Below are 18,747 nucleotides of genomic sequence, written 5' to 3'. Positions count from 1 at the left end.
ATGACATAGGCACAATATACATTAGAGTATCACAAATTTTAAGATAAAAAATAAAATCACAGCTCAAGAAAAAAAATCACAGCTCATGAAAGAAAAAAAGAGTGACAAATTCAGCTAAGATAGCGTTAACGGCTCATAATTTGAATCAACGACTATTCGTAGCATGGTTTTCCTTCTTTAGTTATTATCCCTCTCTATATATAATATAATAATAAAAGCATGAAGGTTTCTTTCGTTGTCGTCCCCCGTGCATCAATTTTCGTGCATGTTTTGATTTTCCGTGTCTCCTTACACTCCATCGAACCTTTCTTTTCCTATTTCCACAGCGCTGCCTTCTCGGGCCGTCGCCGCCGACTCAACTACCCGCGCAGCACCTCCTTGCGGTGACCGCTCTCGATACGCGTCGGCGCCGGATTAGATTATCGTGCAAGAGACGAGCAAAGGGGTCCATAGCTGATCGGCGCTATCCACCGCGTGCTCTGACGCTAGCCACGGCCGGCGGGCGGTGTGGACTGGGTGCCATGTCCGTGGCCGCGGCTGCTAGCATCGGCCTCGAGATCATTTTGATTGAATGTCCAATTATATTGTTATGTTTTGTATAAACATGAATTTTTGTGTGCACATGTTTAAGCGGCCGTGGCAACGCATGGGCACTATACTAGTTAATTATTAATTGAAATTCTTTTAAATTTCAATTCAAAAATTTTAGCAGGTAGATGTATGTTACTTTATATACTATATTAATTTCATTTCTGTAATGACTTTTAGCCTGTATTCTTGAGGTTTGGTGCACCGGGTGCACCAGATACATTCTGTTCCCACAGGAGCAATCACACTTAAAGACCTGAATACCACTCTTTCTTGCTTGACATCGAACCTGGTCTTTCGTTCACTTCTTGTTTAAACCAATTTTGGGGCCCAAAATATTACACAAAACATATCATGAACAAAACATCGACAATACAAAATTCCTTCGAAATTGGTCTCCTCCCTATGCACAATCTTCAGAATTCTTCAGGCGCTCAGCAGTTGATGCCACATTGCCTGACATCAGGCCCCTTGGCCTTGACGGTAAAGGGATCGATCCTGACCCAGAGCAGGGAGAAGATAGAGGCCAACAACACAGACCAGATGATGACAATGGTGGGCGTCCTGTTCTGCCTCCCCATGAGACCCTTGAGGAACGGGTAGAGGTGAACGATCACCCAGAAGGCGAAGAAGAGCTTGCCAAAGAGCGGGCCCCATGATTGGTAGCCATTGTTGATGGCGTCAGAAATGCCTGCCACAACCCCGATGATGTTGATGATGAGCAACGTCGTCGGTGGGATGAGGAGGGTGGTCCACTTGAAGGTGTAGAGCTCCGCGAACTCATCATCCTCATCGCCTGTGGCCTTGGAAGTGACGGTGAAGTTGGTGTCGATCCCAGCCAGCACCTTGAGCAGGCCCTGGATGACAGCGAACAGGTGCGCTGACACCCCTCCGATGACCCAGAACTGCTCGTTCCTCCACCACTCCTCGATGCTCACTCCACTCCATCGTAGCTCCAGGATGCCAGTCGCGAAGATCGAAATGAAGAGGGAGATGAAGAAGAGGCTGGCAAATGTGCTAATCTGCAGTGACATAAGAACATCACGAAAACCGTCAGACATTTGAACCGGTGGCCTTGGTTGGAAGAAGGTCGAACGTGAAGGCTGGTCGTGTAGCACTAACCGGTGGCATGATGAACTTCCCGGTGAGGAGGCAGACGGCCGGGAGGGTACAGTAGGCGAGCAGCGGCAGAGAGGTGAAGGGGTAGATGGTGGTGTTGATGTAGGCGAATCGCTCGAGCCACTTGAGGTTGCCGTGCTTGTAGCCGTAGAGCAATGGACTGTGCCGGCTGAAGAAGATCTCCACGGACCCTAGCGCCCACCGCAGCACCTGGTTCAGACGGTCGGACAGGTTGATCGGCGCCGATCCCTTGAACGCAGCCAACTTTGGCATGCAGTAGATCGACCGCCACCCACGGCAGTGCATCTTGAAACCGGTCAAGATATCCTCAGTGATCGACCCATAGATCCACCCCAGCTGTAGCATCGATCCAAGGCAAGAACACAAATCAGTACAGAAGTCTGAATCTATATAGAGAGGGCCAGCAGAGCGATGGTTTTGTGTGGGTTTCCTGTACCTCTAGACCCCAGTCAGTCTTGTCCTCATAGCCACAGCTGATGACATGGATGGCCTCCTTGAGGAGAGCAGCAGGGCTCGACGATGGAGGGACGCCGCCTTCCTCCATGAACGTGGACGTGACGAACGCCGCTGACTGCCCGAAGCGCTTCTCGAAGTTCATTTGGGACATCAGCATCTCCTTGTCACCATCCATTCCTGAAGAATCAAAGGGAAAGTTTCACCAAGCTGCAACAGGCGACTGAACTGAAACAAATGCTCAGGTTTCCTCTGATGCATGCATACCGTCACCGACACTCTCTGGCAGCCCATCCTTGGCCTGCTTTCGCTTCTTGCGTCCAAAGCACGGGCAGCAGTCACAGGTCACCATCTTCGGCCTCTTGGGGCCGCTAGGAGGGTTGTAGCCGTAGAGCGCCTGTCGCCTGAACACGCACCCGGTTCCGACGTACACCGGGCCTTGGATACCATCCAGTCCCTTCATGTTTATCTGATCACCAAGAACTAATAATGTCAGATCCATGACACAAGTATTGCATCTATATACAATGCAGGTGTGTGATTGGAACTAGAGGCTTACATCGAAGAACACGGTGTTCCTGTTGGCATATCGGTCGTGGGCGTCAATGCCGTCGAACCTCTGGGGAAATTGCACATAGCAGACCTTCCTGCCGACCTGAGGGTCCATGAGGAAGCACATGGACTCCCGGATGGCCTTGCTGTTGTTGATGTAGTGATCACAGTCCAAGTTGAGCATGAATGGCGCGTTAGTCAGCACGGCGGAGACACGGATCTGTTGGTTAAAAAAACAAAAACAAAAATCAAAGAACCGTAAGCAAAGGAAGTTCCAACGTTTATAGATAGCTAACAAAAGGGTGACAGCTCAGTACAAGAGCGTTCATGGCGCCGGCCTTCTTGTGGTGCTGGAACCCAGGACGCTTCTCACGGGAGACATAGACAAGGCGGGGCAGTTCGTTGCCGTCGGTGTCGAGGCCTCCGCTGTGCCCCAGGAACACCTGGATCATGCCAGGGTGGTCGCGGGTGTTGTTGCCGGGCCACGGCGTGCCGTCCTTCATGATCCACCCCTCGTCGGGCACCTTCTGCGCTTTGGACACCAGCGCGTTGATCCGCACCTTGAACTCCTCGTACTCTCTCTGCTCAACCCATCAATTGACAAAAAATTATCAAGAACACATTCTCTCAACTGATTCATCTGCCACTTGGGCGTCTTGTCTGTACTTACCTTCATGGCGCGGCGCTCCTGTACGAAGGTGGGCTGGACCTTGTCCTTGAGGTAGTCGACCTTCCGGGAGAAGTAGAACTCCGGGGCGCGTGGCTCGATGTTGAACTTCTTGCAGAAGGGCACCCACTTCCTGGCGAACTCCGCCGTCTCCGACAGCGACTCGAACGACAGCATGGACGCGCCGTCGTCAGAGACGTAGCACGAGACCTTGTCCACCGGGTAGTCCACGGCCAGGATGGACAGCACCGTGTTTGCGGTCACGAGAGGGGGCTCCTTGAGCGGATCCACCGTGCTGACGAACAGATCCACCGGCGACAGCAGCGACGGCTCCCCTTCCCTCTCATACCTGTCCACATTTTGTTTCTTTCAGAGTTCAGTTGAGAGCCATCAATGACTGGTCGTCCGAATCAAGACTTGTGGATACCTGAGTGAGAGGCGGTCGAGGTAGGTCTCGCGGTCGATGGGGTACCACTTGGGGAACTGGTCGAGGATCCAGGAGACGGCGAACCAAATCTCGCAGATGATGGAGGTGAGCCACAGTGGGATGGCCTCCGGGACTGGGTTGAGGATACGGTAGCGGAGGAAGACGCAGAGGACGATGAGACGGAGGATGATGACCATCCGGTACGGGTTCACCTTACTGGACGCGATCGACACCTTCCTCGACAGCGGCTGCCTCGCCTCGTCGTTTCTGCAGATCGATCACACACACACACACAGACAAGAAATAAAATTCAGGTGAGAAATGGTTCTTGGAATTTGAAGTACATCAGCCATGCATGACCCACATGAATCATGGTCGATCGATCGGCTGGGTTTTAATTAACGTACATTGGGACATCTGCGTCCATGTCGTCGGGGTCGGCGGTGCCGAGGATGCCCTGCTTGGACTTCCAGTCGTCCATCCTCTCCTTCCAGCTCACCTCCTTCTTCTCGTCCCACTTTGCACTCCCTGATCAAAATTCTTCCGTCCTCGTCAGCAATTAAGTGACCAATGTCGCTTCAGCACATCAATTACCGATTCTTAAACTACGATGATTTTGCAGTGAGTGGTAAGTAACCTGGCTCAGACATTGGGTAGGGATGGATGCGCTTGTGCAGGGAGGAGGAGAAGTCGCCATGGCCATGGCTTGCCGACATCGGAAACTCCCCGCTCACCTGAAATTGCAGCAGTCACGAATACAATACAGCTGGTGAGAATCATGTGTGTGTGTGTGTGTGTGTACACGTACCGGCATGGAGCGATTGCCGGTGATGATGGGCGGGACAAGGGGGGTGTTATTGCCCTCGCCGCCATCCTCAGAAGCCCTCCCATAGCTCATCCTGCCGTGCAACATCGCCTCAGTGATGTGGCTGTTGTTGTGCAGCTGGATGGCACGCTGCTTGTCATCGTCGTCGATGTTGAACTCGTGCTCGATGTCGTCGATGTCCTCCTCGTCGTCGTCGCCCTCCACCCGGGGGCTGCCCTTGAGGCGCTTGTAGCGGGTCTTGCACTGGGGGCAGTTCTGGGTGCCCTCCCGGCGCTCGTACTCGTAGCACGGGCGGCACACGGGGAAGCCACACTCGTTGCAGGCGACGAAGAGCTGGTCGCCGTCCGCCGTGCGGCCCACCTCGTCGCCACATATCTCGCACACCTGCCCGCTCAGCGCCCGCACCGGCTTGTGGTCCTCGTGGCCCCGGATCAGCACCAGCTCGTTCCGGTTGTGCGACCCGGCCACCAGCCCGGCGCCCGCCTCCATCGCCGGCCGGTCGATCTCCGCCGCAGCGCCGGTGCAGCGCAGCGCAGGGCGAGAGGAGACGGGGGCTAAGTGTGGGTGCTTAGTTGGTTCGCTTGTGGCAGGGGCTGGGGGGCTATATGAGAGGGTTAGGTGTTTTGGCGGGTGGGGGAGAGGTGAGGGGTGGCTGTTCGAAGTTCGAAGAAAGGAGTTGTGATTTGGTCTGTGGATCGACGTGGCCGGACGGTGAGGGGGAGCTTGGCGGGTTGGGTGTGGAGTCCCCGTTGCCGCGAAGTGAAGCGAAAGGTTTGGTTTTGCCGGTGCGCTGCGCTGGATTCTGCTGCCGTTGTCAGGCTCAGGCAAGGTGCGCGCGTCTCTCCTGAGTCCTGACCAACCCCCTTCCAGACCAACCCAAGCTTGGGTCTCCCGCCATCTCCTTTTTTCGATTTTTTGAGAAAACTAATGGTGATCGGTGGGTTGTACGTACGTACGAGTATCCTTGCAAAGAACATTTGAAAAAATGCATGCACCCGTTGTTCTAGCTCGCGAGCTTGGCCCAGCATTCGTTTCTTGTACATTTGTGCTACGCAGCTACAGATATGATAGAAAACCATCCAGTACCAGAATCGTAATCCGTGAAGTCTTTCAAGATCTTGTGTACATCAAGGAAAAAAAGCAAATACCATCGCTCTCTAGCCGTACGCTTCCGGTAATCAAATGGTCGTCGCTCGCCTTCAAGTTTTGATCTCTGTCCGTTTCCATGCGACCCGTGTTTGAGGCTCAGCCCATCGGGTAAGGGTTGAGCACGCACGAAGCAAACGAGACGCGTCACCTTTTCAGTTTGACCCGAGTGATATGGAGAAGGTGACCAGGCACCTTAAATTTTTGGCCCGCCACCTACCAACGCCTATGATCGTGTAACAGATATCCCACATGCGCGAGAACCGTCACGAGGAAACCAAGCACCAAATGTATCCTCTGCAAAGTACTCTTTCCTTTTTATTTTATTATGAAAAAATTAATTAAGCTGGCCGGTCGATTAGGAGGAGGAGGCGAAATGTCCCCGTCCTGAATGCGAAACGCAGGCAGGCGCGAAGCTGAAGCATCGTAGGATGCAAGCCTTGGTTTTAGTTTTTGCTGGTGGTCGATCGATCATGCCACTGTTGTACTGGACGACTGATCGGCCTTTAATTTGCACGCGTCAGGGCAAAAATATGGGCAGCACGTTACCGTCGGTGGCTTGGTGTGAAGCATAAGCGCGGCAGGGCATATGGCCGTATGATTCGTAGTTTCTTTGTCACGCTCCTGGCCTGCTTGAGGACTCGAGGCGGGCATGTATATATATTGGGCATAATATGCTTCAAATGCTGAACAAAATGGCGTGAACCAAAGCATGGAACCGAGTGGTGATCTGCCGCGGCGCCGGTGACAAGCCATCAACTGCTTCAAAATCGTTCCAAACACGTACGGACGTGGAAGCATCACCGCTCGTTCTGGCCTGATCTGGTCTTGTGCTAATTCTCTTCGGATCTCTGGTCCTCTTGCTTTGTTGCTTTACGTCGGTGTATATATGGTGGATCTTTACTCCTTCTAAGACCTCAATTCATCTTCAGGACGCATCATCTATTAATCTGACCACGTCAGAGAGTAGGTACATGCAGCGCAACCTTTTTTTTTTTGAGATCGAAGCGTCAGGGAAGTCAGGTGCTAAAATGAAAAAGAGATAGCGATTTGGGCTTTGATGGGTCACTCATGACTCATGTGAGGGTGGCCTGGCTAGACTACGCTATGATCGCGGTCGGACCGGCTTACAAGCTCATATTCGTTCCAGACCCGTAAGGCCTTCCTTTCATCGGCATCATAATCTTCGTCAAACTGGGCCGAAGTTGCAAAAGTTAATGTAGCCAGAATGGCAAGCCCGTTTCAACCATTTCTCTCTCAAGGCGTCGGCAGATAGGCCACCACCGTAGACTCAGTCTGTGCCTTCATTGAAACTCTCCAAAACAAAAGTCTTGATAGTTCTTGACCTCTCCAAAACAAAAGTCTTGACTCTTCATGCTTTTTTTTTAGCGAATCTTGACTCTTCAGGTGAAGCGGCAAAGAACCGGCCCATCGCCGATCCGGCCCGAAATGGGCACCGCATCGTGTCGGATCGGATGCGTGCGTCGGTGCGTGCACTCATGAAACGATCAGATCAGCCGCTCCGCGTCGCGTTCCTCCCAGATCGGTTTTTTCCCGGCTGCGACGCCGCGCCCGGGCTCCGTTTCAGCGATCACCACGACCGCGGGCGGCTGACCGACGTAGTGAACCCATCATTACTACGAATCGCATCCTCCCCACGCTGGCCGACATCGGGAACCCGCCGGCGCTTTCCAAGTCTCGCGAATCTAGCTCCTCCGTACCACGACATTTCCAGTTCCGGAAGAGCTCAATTTAAAAGAGTAATGGCACGATCGCCAGCACCACAGGTCCATATATTCCTAGTCATCCATCGTTTCGTCGGTACAGATGGAAACGTTTTCGCTTGTGAGATTCACCAAGAGGGCGCTGTTCACACAGTCCCCTCACCTGCAAAGAGGGCCAAAGCCTTCCCCAGGAAAAGAATGGATTCCCGCTCGTTTTCACTAAACAACCCCTACTAAAATGCACAGACGATGACCAGATGGCCGACCCACGATGGCTACACGAATCAGTTCCCCCGGCTAGCTTTTTTTTTTCCTTTTCTTTTTAGGGCATCTTGTCCTCCACATTTGTCCAAGTTATCCAAATGGGGATGAACAAAATATCAAGTTATCCAATGGTAATCTCATTATTTTGCACCTATATACATGATTTGAACATCATTAATAATTTAAGCCTTCACACCAGCAGGCTACATGTTAATCTATTTTACATATACATCTTAAATATTCCGATTACCCCTTAAAAGATACTCTTGACACACTAGCAGGCTAGTTGCTTTCAGATCAGTAGAGACCATAGGAACAAATCAATGGTAAAATACGGTCTACTTTGCGCAAGTGAGTTCAAAGTTAAAAGGCATGAACCTCTCCATCTGCTCACTCACTCATCTTGTGACTCACTGGAATGAAATGCAAGCTGCGGCAGGTGCAGTAAACTTCAATCCTCTTTCAGCAAAATTTGTTTCCTGCTATGCACTGTATAAAATCAAATGTGTACCGTTGTGTGAACAACACAAAACAGTGATTCTTGCTCTTGCTATCTCTTGAACAACAAACAATCAAATGTATCCAAATCAGATGTTGATTCCAGTTTACAAAAATCAGCTGAACGGATTGGTACTTTGTACAATGTTTGAGCTTAAAAAAAAAGGAACCAAAATCAGGCTGAGGAGAAGACGCTGGACAGGACCTGGGCCAGAGCCGTCATGGCGTGCACCTGCATCTCCAGCGGCGCGATGTAGTCGGAGGCCTCGCTGAGGAGCGCCGGGAACAGCAGCTCGTGGCAGCCGGGCACTACCGCCCGAGGACCTTCGCCTTCCTCGCGAGCGCAGGGGTCTTCGAGGCCTTCCCCGGTGCCGAGGTGCCAGCGGCGGAGGGGTGGCGCGAGGGGCTGGGCGGTGGGCAGCCTGGAGACGACGGCAGCGGCACGCGAGGATGGCGCAGCAGCCCCAGCGCGAGCGCGCGGTCCGCCGCCTCCCGGACGAGCCGGCTGCGCGCCGGGGTGGTCGTCGACGACGCCGGTGACCCGGAGAGAGAGGAGGAGGCGACGACGTGGATGCGGGAAAGGAGGCGGGTGGGGGAGCAGAGGAGGAGGGGGCGGCGGATCCGGCGGCGGCGGCGGCGGCAGGAGGAGGGGACCTCGGGTTGAGACAGAGAGAGAAAGGTGGAAGATGAAAACAGCCTACAGGATTCTGGCTTGTGGGCCCGGCAGACAATGGGGAGTCCCTGTACTTTCCTCATGTTTGGGGAAGATACGGGAAAGGTGGACAGAAATTAGACAAACGGGAGGTTTCGTTGGGTCGTTGTTTTTTCACATGGAGCTCGTATGGACAAGAATGGACAAATAGGGAAGACATGGGTTTTCCCTGCCCTCAGGGTCCTTCTTGTTCAGTAATCAAAGCCCATTGACCACGAAACGTGTGACGACGTCCGGACGGTTAATTTACTGGCGTAAAGCAGGGACAAGGGCACAAGGCGCCATTCGGCCCGGTGCTCATCCAGACTTGATTCTATTCCCATTGGCTGGCCCAAATCGCTTGAACTTTAGATGATGATGAATCGGGTCCTTCTTTTGGTAAACGGATCAGGTCCTTGTATTGTACCATTACGATTATGAAGTGGTGATGGAATCAAACATCTGTTTCGCACAATTATGTTCTTGGGTAGAGATGAAAAAAGGTGATGATGAAGGTCGTCCTCGACATTTTAGTTCAAACAAATGAACAAGTTTTTTCGCGACGTGATTTTAATTTTTTTGTTCATAATGAACTAAATAAGGTCACACGACACCTTCATTATCCTTCAATATCCGGTACGTAAGTTACCGTAAAGTGCATCCTGTCAAGCACGCTATTTTTTTAAAAGGGGATGTATACTCAACATATCAATACAATCACAGAGAACGATTCCTTCCAAGCGGGCAGGTACCGAACCGTGCAACACACTCTGACCCGCTCCATCGCGCAACCTTAGCTAGCTCATAAGCAGCTCCATTCATTACGTCTTCCATGAATCTTACACACTTCATGTTCCTGCATTTTTGCAAAAGAAAAGTATATTTATCGTTCCTCAATCTATCAAAAAAGTACGCCAATCGTCTTTTTTCCTTTGTATTTTCATCCCCAGCCGTTGAAACCTGACAGGAATGGTCTCTCACCCCATCCAAAGCGATATTACTGTCATCGTATCATAGTTTTGGTCTCAGAATTGCCATGCCAGCCTGCGAAGTTGGCATCACCTTTCTTTTCAACCGCCGAGTCAATTTGTTTCCGCCGAGAAAACAAAGGAAAATCTAAGTCGGTGTGGTATTTCAAGGCCAAAAACATGACACGTTGGCACTAATATCACTTCCTGTGGAACGAAGGATCATTGCTGGTTGGTCTCGACAATTGAGAGACGAAATGCATAGTAAAGACCGCTGAAGAACCATTTGTGTATTCTTTTTTTGTGGAAAACAGCAGGTCAATTGACCTATTGCAATATACTATAAAATGGTGAAATATGTACTAAACGATAAATAAAAAAGGATACATATCCATCCAATCTCGTAGAGTAGCATTTGTGTACTTTTCGACAAGCTAATGGATGAAAAATATATTTTTTCTGCCTGCAATTATTTGCTCGGTATTCGCAAGAAGACCGGTAGGATTAGGGCATCTTCAACAAGGCGTTACTTAGGCGGTTACTAAGAAGGTAGTGAATATTTTATCCCATGACTGGTAACAACATCTCCATGGTTACTAAGATTTAGTGTTAAGATTGAAAAGGCAATAGATGAATGTGAGAGGGTGGGACCCACAAAGTAAGGCTTTAGTAACAAGAGATGTCTCCAACAAGTGTTTTGTTGTTACTTAAGTCTTGGTACAAGAGTCAAAACAGTTTTTTATATAGATAGCCACTAATTCACTTTTTATCATGAAAAGTCCTACATGACACATTCTTAATACCTGCTGACATGTATTTACTGGAGATGGCCTTGTGACGGCCCACGACTCCTTGCGTGTCTCTAAAACTCGCATCGAAATTCCTTTTTATCCAACCATTCCTTGGCTTGTGCCAACCCGGAGACGCTTCTCTGTTCCCTGGCAGTTGGAGACGGACTGACGAACACGCCTCTGTGCATGGGAGTTTTCCCTTTGCTCATCGGGTTCGGGTCCAAGATGGAATCGGCCCAACAGGGCAACAGATGAACAGATCAGATCAAAAATGAGGCCACACAGAAGTTGTGCTGAGACTCGACGCCGACTTGCCGTCTTAAAAAAATATGTGGCATTTGTACAAAGCATAACTGTCGCGCGCGTTTCCTTGTGTACCCAAGGAGGATCATCACACCGTCCTTTTCCGCTGCAACGATGGTTTTTTTGACACGCCGAAGCTTCCAGAACCTTATCATCTCCATACGCATCCATCATCTCCCTGCCTATACTGCATCACCGCAAGAGTGTCCGCTGCGAGTTTCTAGGCAGAAACAAGATTTTTTTTTGTTGAACAATGGCTTCCCAGAACAGATCATCAGATGGTTATTTACTGCCTTGGCAGAAAGAAAGGACCCTTGAGCATGCTATACGTGCAACGGTGTCGTTGCTTCAAACCTTTTATATATCAATCCTCACTCACGTTCTGAGACGACCGGCCGGATTGCCCGGATCGACACACATATGCATATTCTCGCCCCGTGGTTGACAGTTTGGCACGAACGTCTGGCCGTTCCTAAGCATAGCAGTATAGCACCAGGCTCGCTGCCTATCGGCCATTCGACCGACCGATGGCGATGGATGATAATGGATCTCCTCTGACGTACCGTTGATCGTAAAAATAAGGCGATTCTTACTGGTTTCGTGTCCATTTCCAGCCTCGCTCGCGCTGTGTGTACGGTAGGCGTCAGTGTCACCTTTGCTTAATTATTAGCTAATTATTACCTTTCGCGTTTAGTGCCGGTAATTAAGAATGGACAGGACGAAGTGTAGTACTACGACTCTACGAGCAAGGTGCTGGAGCGGCGAATTACTAGACAGCTTTACAAGGGTCAATTCGACGGTGAAGAAAAACACGTGACAGAGTTGCGCATGGCCACTCTGGTTTTCGATTTTTGACACGATTCCTATCTCTATTCGTGCAAAAATGCTGAAAAACTATCACACGGGCATAGGAAGCTGCCTGGAAGGAACAAAAAGCGGACACGAGAAAGGATTACTACAAGAAAATAAAAGCTACTGGCTAGCTAAGCTAAAAGAGCAATTCTGCTCTAGCTAAGCTAGTACGAGACACTTACCCCAGTACAAGATCTTTAAAGCGTAGTTTAGCTTCACGTCCTTAACGCCACGGCTAAAATTAACCAATCCCGACCAGAACAATCGCACGCACGTGATACCAGTTACCACAGCAGCCTCTGTCGATTATCTAATTTACTACCGGACGGTAAATGGAGTAGGTTTAGCACAGCAGCCCCTGTCGTCTCTTTCGCCGCTCCTCCTCTATTAATAAACCCTCACACTCTTTCGCCGCTCCACACACACGCAACAGCGCAAGGACTGCCCAAACCGCATCACACAAGCAAAGGGGACAGCTCGATATCAAATTAGCAAGCGAGCAAGAGAGAGAAGGGGATCGATCGATCTAGCGAGATGAAGGTGGAGGTGGTGGAGTCGACGCTGGTGGCGCCGAGCGAGGCGACGCCGCGGCACGCGCTGTGGCTCTCCAACCTCGACCTCGCCGTGCCCAAGACGCACACGCCGCTCGTCTACTACTACCCCGCGCCCGCGGCCCCCGACGCCGATGGCGGCGAAGACGCGGAAGGGTTCTTCGCGCCGGAGAGGCTGCGGGAGGCGCTGGCGAGGGCGCTGGTGCCCTTCTACCCGCTGGCGGGCCGGATGGCGGTGGGCCCCGGCGGCCGCCTCGAGATCGACTGCAACGGCGAGGGCGCGCTCTTCGTCGTCGCGCGGGCCGACTTCACCGGCGACGAGATGTTCAGGGACTTCGAGCCCTCCCCGGAGGCGCGCCGCCTGCTAGTCCCCTTCGCCGCCTCCGGCGACCCGCCCTGCGTCCTCGCCATGGTCCAGGTACTTTCTTCGTGTGTGTGGGGGGGGGGGGGGGGCGGAGGAGTTTACCATTCCCTTGTTCTTCTTCATTTTCACGAAAAGTTTTTTTTTCGGGCCGCACGTCGGTGGAAAATCGACGCTAGAAAGTTCAATGTCCCCTCGCTGTCGTGTGGGACCCCCGACAGCCGGGCCCCACCTCTACAGCGAGGCGTCGTAACGGCAAGCAGTCGACGCAGTACCGGGTGGCGCAAGAGCTTCTCGAAGCCGTAACATGTCGACTGTTGATTGGTACAACTCGAGCACAAATCAGCAAAAAATAACTTCTGTTCAAGATCATAAACTATGGAGTAAAACAGAGTGCTAAATTGGTGGTCCTATCTGCGTTAAATATGTAGCCTAGATGTGCACGTGCTAGGCCCTAGGTTACAACAACGATGTTGACGAACTGTAGCTCGTTATAACTACGGGTAATAATTTTCCTGAGGCCCCATAACCAAAATCGGAAGAACTGCTCGTAGGAGATCTCTTGGAAAGGAACGACACGGCCCAGCCGCAGTCGCTTTCTAGTAGTTTTCGTCCGGGAACGATCGATCCACGGATGCTTTCGCGAACGAGAAGAGCACGGGACGGCTGTAGGATGATGCTGAGGGAAAATAACATCAAAATCACCATCAATCGATTGTCGCTGGGCCCCACCACGCTGGATGCTTCCGGGAATAGATAAAGCAGAACGGCAACTGACGGGTGAGAGTGATCTCCTCTTGGCCGCAAAATCACCGGCTAGAAAAAACTGTAAAAATACTTAAACCAGGATCAATTATGCAGTTCCATGCCAGTTGTAGTAATTAAAGAGAGGTCAGCATAGTGCTTGTGTGGAATTTTAATGATCAATCAAACTGCTAAGTTCCATATCTACCGTTGTACTGTACCTGTACGTAGGTTCCAACCGAAGGACGGGATTGGTTTTCTCCATTTATCTTTTTTCTTCTGTACCATCTATTCTGGTTAGTGAATGCCTTTTGGACTCACTAATTGCAAATCGGTAGTACATGTAACTAACAGTCCGGCAGTGAGACTGTGAGATCAGATCGCCACTACTACTACTGCCACGAGTATAGTCCACGTCAGCCATCAAACATCAGTGCCAAAGAAGCTGACCAAGATGTGTATATGGTTGGCCCCAGCGGATAGTTGAAGCTTCTGATCTTGACGCCGCCCCTCGTTGTCTTATGTGTTATGTGTGTGACTTGTGAGTGTCGTGAGTGACACAGCCCGGCCGAATGCGCCCGGAGCGACACGGCGCGTATAGTGTCTTCTCCACAGTACACGCTAGGGAACATGGCCGCCCATGCAGGCGCGTCAACGCTTGTGAAGCCGACGAGTTCTCCCCCGCGGCTAGTACCACGCCGGCCTTGATCGCGATAAACCGGTGTTTTTTTTTTGCTTTTTTTTCTTGGTGTTTCCCGGCCGGTGAGATCGACCTTTTTACCGTAAAGATTCCTTTCGGTTACCGGACGGTGTGTTTTCTCTGTGGACCCGTTTGTTTTTGTCCTGTTTGCTGACATAAATGGAACGTGTTGCAAGTTAAGATAAGATTGTGTTGTCATTCCCTCAGCACAAAGAAATACAAGATCGGATAAATTAGAAGATTTTATGCGTCTACTTGCTGGGCCGCCGGCCCCGATTGACTTGACGTAGTTTAATCTGCTCAAAGTTTCATTTTTTAAATTCGAAATATATATTTGTGAATACAATTCGTTCCATTAGTACAAACTGTAGTTCGTAAGCCCAGATTATATCTGTTTGCGTTATGTAAGAAGAGAAGAATACCCGCAAAAAACTTGTACGGTATCTTCGTTGTGCATGACACAACAATTTCTCTGGAGGACCTCTAGGCCTACAGAGTACTTCCAAAGGGGAGAATACTTCCAAACCCGTGGGATCCACGAGCTCTGTTTCTCTTTTCTTTTTTCCCGACGGGAGAGTACTTCCAAACCCGTGGGACCCACGAGCTCATCGATGGGCTTTCTTTGATTTCTTTTTACCACTTCGGTCTTATCTTTCTCCAGATTTCTTTCCCCTCTGTGTTTGTGTCTATCCTCAATTCCGCATGTAGAAACCACTTGCACGGCTTCACCTGATCTGAATCATTGAGAACTTGAGATGGACATCGAGAGCGACGGCTCTGCTTTACTGCTTCAGCTTCCCCAAAAGTACCCCCACACCCACATATAGCCGGAGTCCTGAGTCCATCCTTCTAGGGTCAGGATGCGCTTGTCGAGGTGCCTAGATGAAGTGAAATCTTCTAGTAGACGCAGGCGTACGCCGCGTACTGCTTTGCAGATAAGATGGGTGCGTTTCATAACTTGATCAATTTGATTGGTAACAAAATGGGTGCGTTTCATAACTTGACCAAATCGATCCGGAAATAAAACGGCAGATAAGGCATGACATGCGCGTGGATTTTCTGGCGTTGTTTGAAGAGTGGGCCTTGGATCACAGGGCTAGAGTAGTAATCTTGTTTGCAGCTATGGCCTGGAGTAGTTGCTATCGTTCTGCAGGCGACCAGGCGTTGCGACCAACCGTTTATCCAAGTACAAGACGACGATACGATTTTCATTGTTGACAATTTGGACACAAAGGAGTATTATTGCCTGCGTTAAAAAAAAAAGGAGTATTATTGCCTTGCATGTCATGCGAGCCACGCATGCTCTTTGAGTATTTTTGTTGCTTAGCATCGGAAGAAGATGATAGAATTTTTTAAATATGGATCGGAGGGAGTGTGTTGTTTTTTTCTCGTCTGCTATGCTCGAAGTGAACCTGGACAAGATTTTGGAAATGTAACCAACAAGCATCCGTGCGATTTGGTTTTGCAGGTGACCTTCCTCAAGTGCGGCGGCGTGGCCGTGGGCACGGGCATGCACCACGTGACGATGGACGGCGCGGGCGCGATCCAGTTCATCCGGACGTGGACGTCCCTGGCGCGCGGGCTGGACGCCGCGTCCGTGTCCCCATCCCCGCCATGCCACGAGCGCACGCTCCTGCGCGCGCGCTCCCCTCCCAGCGTCACCTCCGAGCACCCGGTCTACTCCCCGAGTAACCTCAACGGCATGCCGCGCCCGTTCGTGACCCGCGTCTACGCCGTGCCGCCCAAGCTCCTCGCCGACATAAAGTCCGACTGCGCGCCCGGCGTGTCCACCTACTGCGCGGTGACCGCGCACCTGTGGCGCGCCATGTGCGTGGCCCGGGGCCTGGCCCCGGACGCCGAGTCCAGGCTCCGGGTGCCGGCCAACATCAGGCAGCGCCTGCGCCCGCCGCTGCCGGCGCACTACTTCGGCAACGCCATCGTGCGGGACCTCGTCACGGTGCGCGTGGGCGACGTGCTGTCGCAGCCGCTGGGGTTCGTGGCGGAGCGGATCAAGCGCGCCGTGGCGCGGGTGGACGACGCGTTCGTGAGGTCCGTGATCGACTACCTGGAGCTGGAGTCGGAGAAGGGCAGCCAGGCGGCGCGCGGGCAGTTCATGCCGGAGACGGACCTGTGGGTGGTCAGCTGGCTCGGGATGCCAATCCACGACGCCGACTTCGGCTGGGGCCGCCCGGAGTTCGTGGCGCCCGCGCAGATGTTCGGCAGCGGCACCGCCTACGTCACGCAGGCGCCCGACAAGGACGACGGCGTGTCCGTGCTGTTCGCGCTCGAGCCAGAGTACCTGCAGTGCTTCGAGAAGGCCTTCTACGGGGAGTGATCGACGAATGGCTACGAGCCTTTAGAAGAAGAAGAAGAAGAAGAGCACAAGAGCCCCCTGGGCATCGCGAGGGAGAGAGACTAGTCCCGTGGGTGTGCTGTATCATAACGCAGGATGCTGCTGTGTTGGTGTGAAGGTTGCTGCTTGTTTCTTCCGCCTTTCTTCACTAAGACATCGTCTAAGTATCTATACAAAAGTTCAAATGAGAATAGCCACAAGTTTGTCTATCTTGTTAGAACTTGAGATTCATTAGATTAAACTTAATCATGCATTGGCCATTAATAGAGCACTAACAGTAGAGGAAATAAGGAGGTTCATACGTGCGATGGAGGACGATACCATTGTCGTGGAGTCGGTGGAGAGATGAACCGGTGGCGATGCCGTAGAGGAAGTACGGGAAGTAGTCAATGGAGGGGTTCTGGTGAAACTCCTCCTTCCTTCCGGCCACCACCTGCACTGCCCCGGAACAGGAGCAGAAGGCTCGGGTCTTCCCGCCGTAAACAGTGCTTCCCAGATCGGTTTGAGTTTAGGGTTTCGAGGTTTCGTGGGCAAAACGAGAACGAGAGTCACATCTCCATCTGCTGCCGATCCCCTTTCTTATATAGCACTGCACGACAGGGGACCAGAACCATCGATTGGTTTGGCATCCCCGATGGTTCGTGGGCCTCACCCTTATCCTAATTCCTTCTGACTCGGTCAAAGCCAAGATCAACCTACATTCTCCCCCTTGATCGTTAGGCTTATTTACATTCATCCCTTTCCACAGGAATATCATACCAAAGTAGGGTGTTACAATGACCGATAAAATGTCTTTGAAACTCAATACTTATAGTATAGCAGCCTGTTTCAAAAGATCACATTTTTCTTATTGGGAGTGGTTCCTTTTATTGGTCCCTTAAATTTCCAGGATCATTCGGCTTCCAGTGTTCCCATGCCGGCAACATGATCACGAAAAATATTGGGTGATAAGCCCTTGGTTAGCGGATCCGCAAGCATATGAGTAGTGCTGATATGCCTGACATCAATGGTTTGATCCTGGATTTTATCTTTCACAACATGATACTTTATGTCAATGTGCTTGGCAACAGCACTTGACTTGTTGTTACTCGTATAGAAAACTGCAGGTTCATTATCGCAGTACAACACCAGTGGTTTAGAAATGCTGTCTACCACTTTAAGTCCGGGAATAAAATTCTTTAGCCATACAGCCTGCGCAGTGGTCTCATAACATGCTACAAATTCTGCTTGCATCGTAGATGAGGCAGTCAAGGTTTGCTTGGAGCTTTTCCACGATATGGCTCCCCCAACGAGTGTGAATATATAACCTGACGTGGATTTCTTACTATCCACACACCCGGCAAAATCAGCATCTGAATAATCAACAACTTCCAGGTTATCAGATTTTCGATATGTTAGCATGTAATCTTTAGTACCTTGCATATAACGCAAGACTTTCTTTGCGGCCTTCCAGTGGTCTGGTCCTGGATTCGATTGGTATCTGCCAAGCATCCCGGTAACATAAGATAAGTCAGGACGTGTACATACTTGTGCATACATAATGCTTCCGACAGCTGAAGCGTAAGGAACATGCTTCATTTGATCAGCTTCAATTTGGTTTCTCGGGCACTGAAATGTCCCAAACTTATCGCCCTTGACTATAGGAGCAGGTGAGGAGGAGAACTTGTGCATATTGTATTTCATCAGTACCCTCTCAAAGTATGCTTTCTATGATAGTCCCAATGTGCATTTAGACCTATCTCGATGAATCTCAATGCCAAGGACATATGAGGCTTCACCGAGATCTTTCATATCAAAATTAGATGACAGAAAATTCTTGGTTTCGTATAGCATATTCTTATCGCTACATGCCAACAATATGGCATCCACATATAGGACTAAAATTGTGAAGCAACTACCTTTAAATTTGACGTATATGCAGTTGTCCACAACATTTTCCGTAAAACCAAAAGTTCGAATCACTTCATCGAACTTGAGGTACCATTGTCTTGAAGCTTGCTTCAAGCCATAAATCGACTTCTTTAGACGACATGCTAAATTCTTTCCCTTCCACCACAAAACCTTTCGGTTGAGTCATGTATACATCTTCATTTAAATCGCCATTTAGGAATGCCGTTTTAACGTCCATTTGATGTAGCTCTAGATCAT

At 50.7% G+C, this 18,747-nt stretch overlaps 2 protein-coding genes, 1 long non-coding RNA gene, 1 other non-coding gene and 1 pseudogene across 4 annotated transcripts; 3 read left to right on the top strand and 2 right to left on the bottom strand.

Annotated features, from left to right (window-relative positions):
* Window positions 1-749: 749 nt before the first annotated feature.
* On the bottom strand, window positions 750-5,276 carry LOC100843814 (cellulose synthase A catalytic subunit 9 [UDP-forming]). Its single transcript, XM_003578089.4, has 11 exons — window positions 4,636-5,276; window positions 4,465-4,561; window positions 4,235-4,355; window positions 3,828-4,094; window positions 3,404-3,749; window positions 3,051-3,314; window positions 2,741-2,953; window positions 2,449-2,650; window positions 2,165-2,361; window positions 1,711-2,064; window positions 750-1,610 (listed from the first exon to the last, which is right to left on the bottom strand). The coding sequence occupies exons 1-11, from the start codon at window positions 5,140-5,142 to the stop codon at window positions 1,023-1,025; spliced, it is 3,156 nt and encodes a 1,051-aa protein (XP_003578137.1). The 5' UTR covers window positions 5,143-5,276; the 3' UTR covers window positions 750-1,022.
* Window positions 5,277-6,481: 1,205 nt separating this feature from the next.
* On the top strand, window positions 6,482-7,187 carry LOC106866609. Its single transcript, XR_001407498.2, has 2 exons — window positions 6,482-6,624; window positions 6,732-7,187. It is a non-coding gene; the product is annotated as an uncharacterized LOC106866609 (long non-coding RNA).
* A 756-nt stretch (window positions 7,188-7,943) lies between these two features.
* On the bottom strand, window positions 7,944-9,230 carry LOC100829834 (annotated as a pseudogene).
* A 1,360-nt stretch (window positions 9,231-10,590) lies between these two features.
* Window positions 10,591-10,676, top strand: MIR7745 (microRNA MIR7745). The gene has a single exon (NR_127032.1). It is a non-coding gene; the product is annotated as a microRNA MIR7745 (primary transcript).
* A 1,385-nt stretch (window positions 10,677-12,061) lies between these two features.
* On the top strand, window positions 12,062-16,845 carry LOC100843305 (putrescine hydroxycinnamoyltransferase 1). The gene is made up of 2 exons (XM_003578088.4): window positions 12,062-12,859; window positions 15,715-16,845. Exons 1-2 carry the CDS (start codon window positions 12,425-12,427, stop codon window positions 16,579-16,581), a joined length of 1,302 nt encoding a protein of 433 aa, XP_003578136.1. The 5' UTR covers window positions 12,062-12,424; the 3' UTR covers window positions 16,582-16,845.
* Window positions 16,846-18,747: the final 1,902 nt, after the last annotated feature.

Source organism: Brachypodium distachyon, chromosome 4 (assembly GCF_000005505.3).
Source record: "Brachypodium distachyon strain Bd21 chromosome 4, Brachypodium_distachyon_v3.0, whole genome shotgun sequence".
Taxonomy (NCBI): Eukaryota; Viridiplantae; Streptophyta; class Magnoliopsida; order Poales; family Poaceae; genus Brachypodium; species Brachypodium distachyon.
Note: the sequence above shows the minus strand (reverse complement) of the source record. Positions and strands in the feature narration are given on the sequence as shown.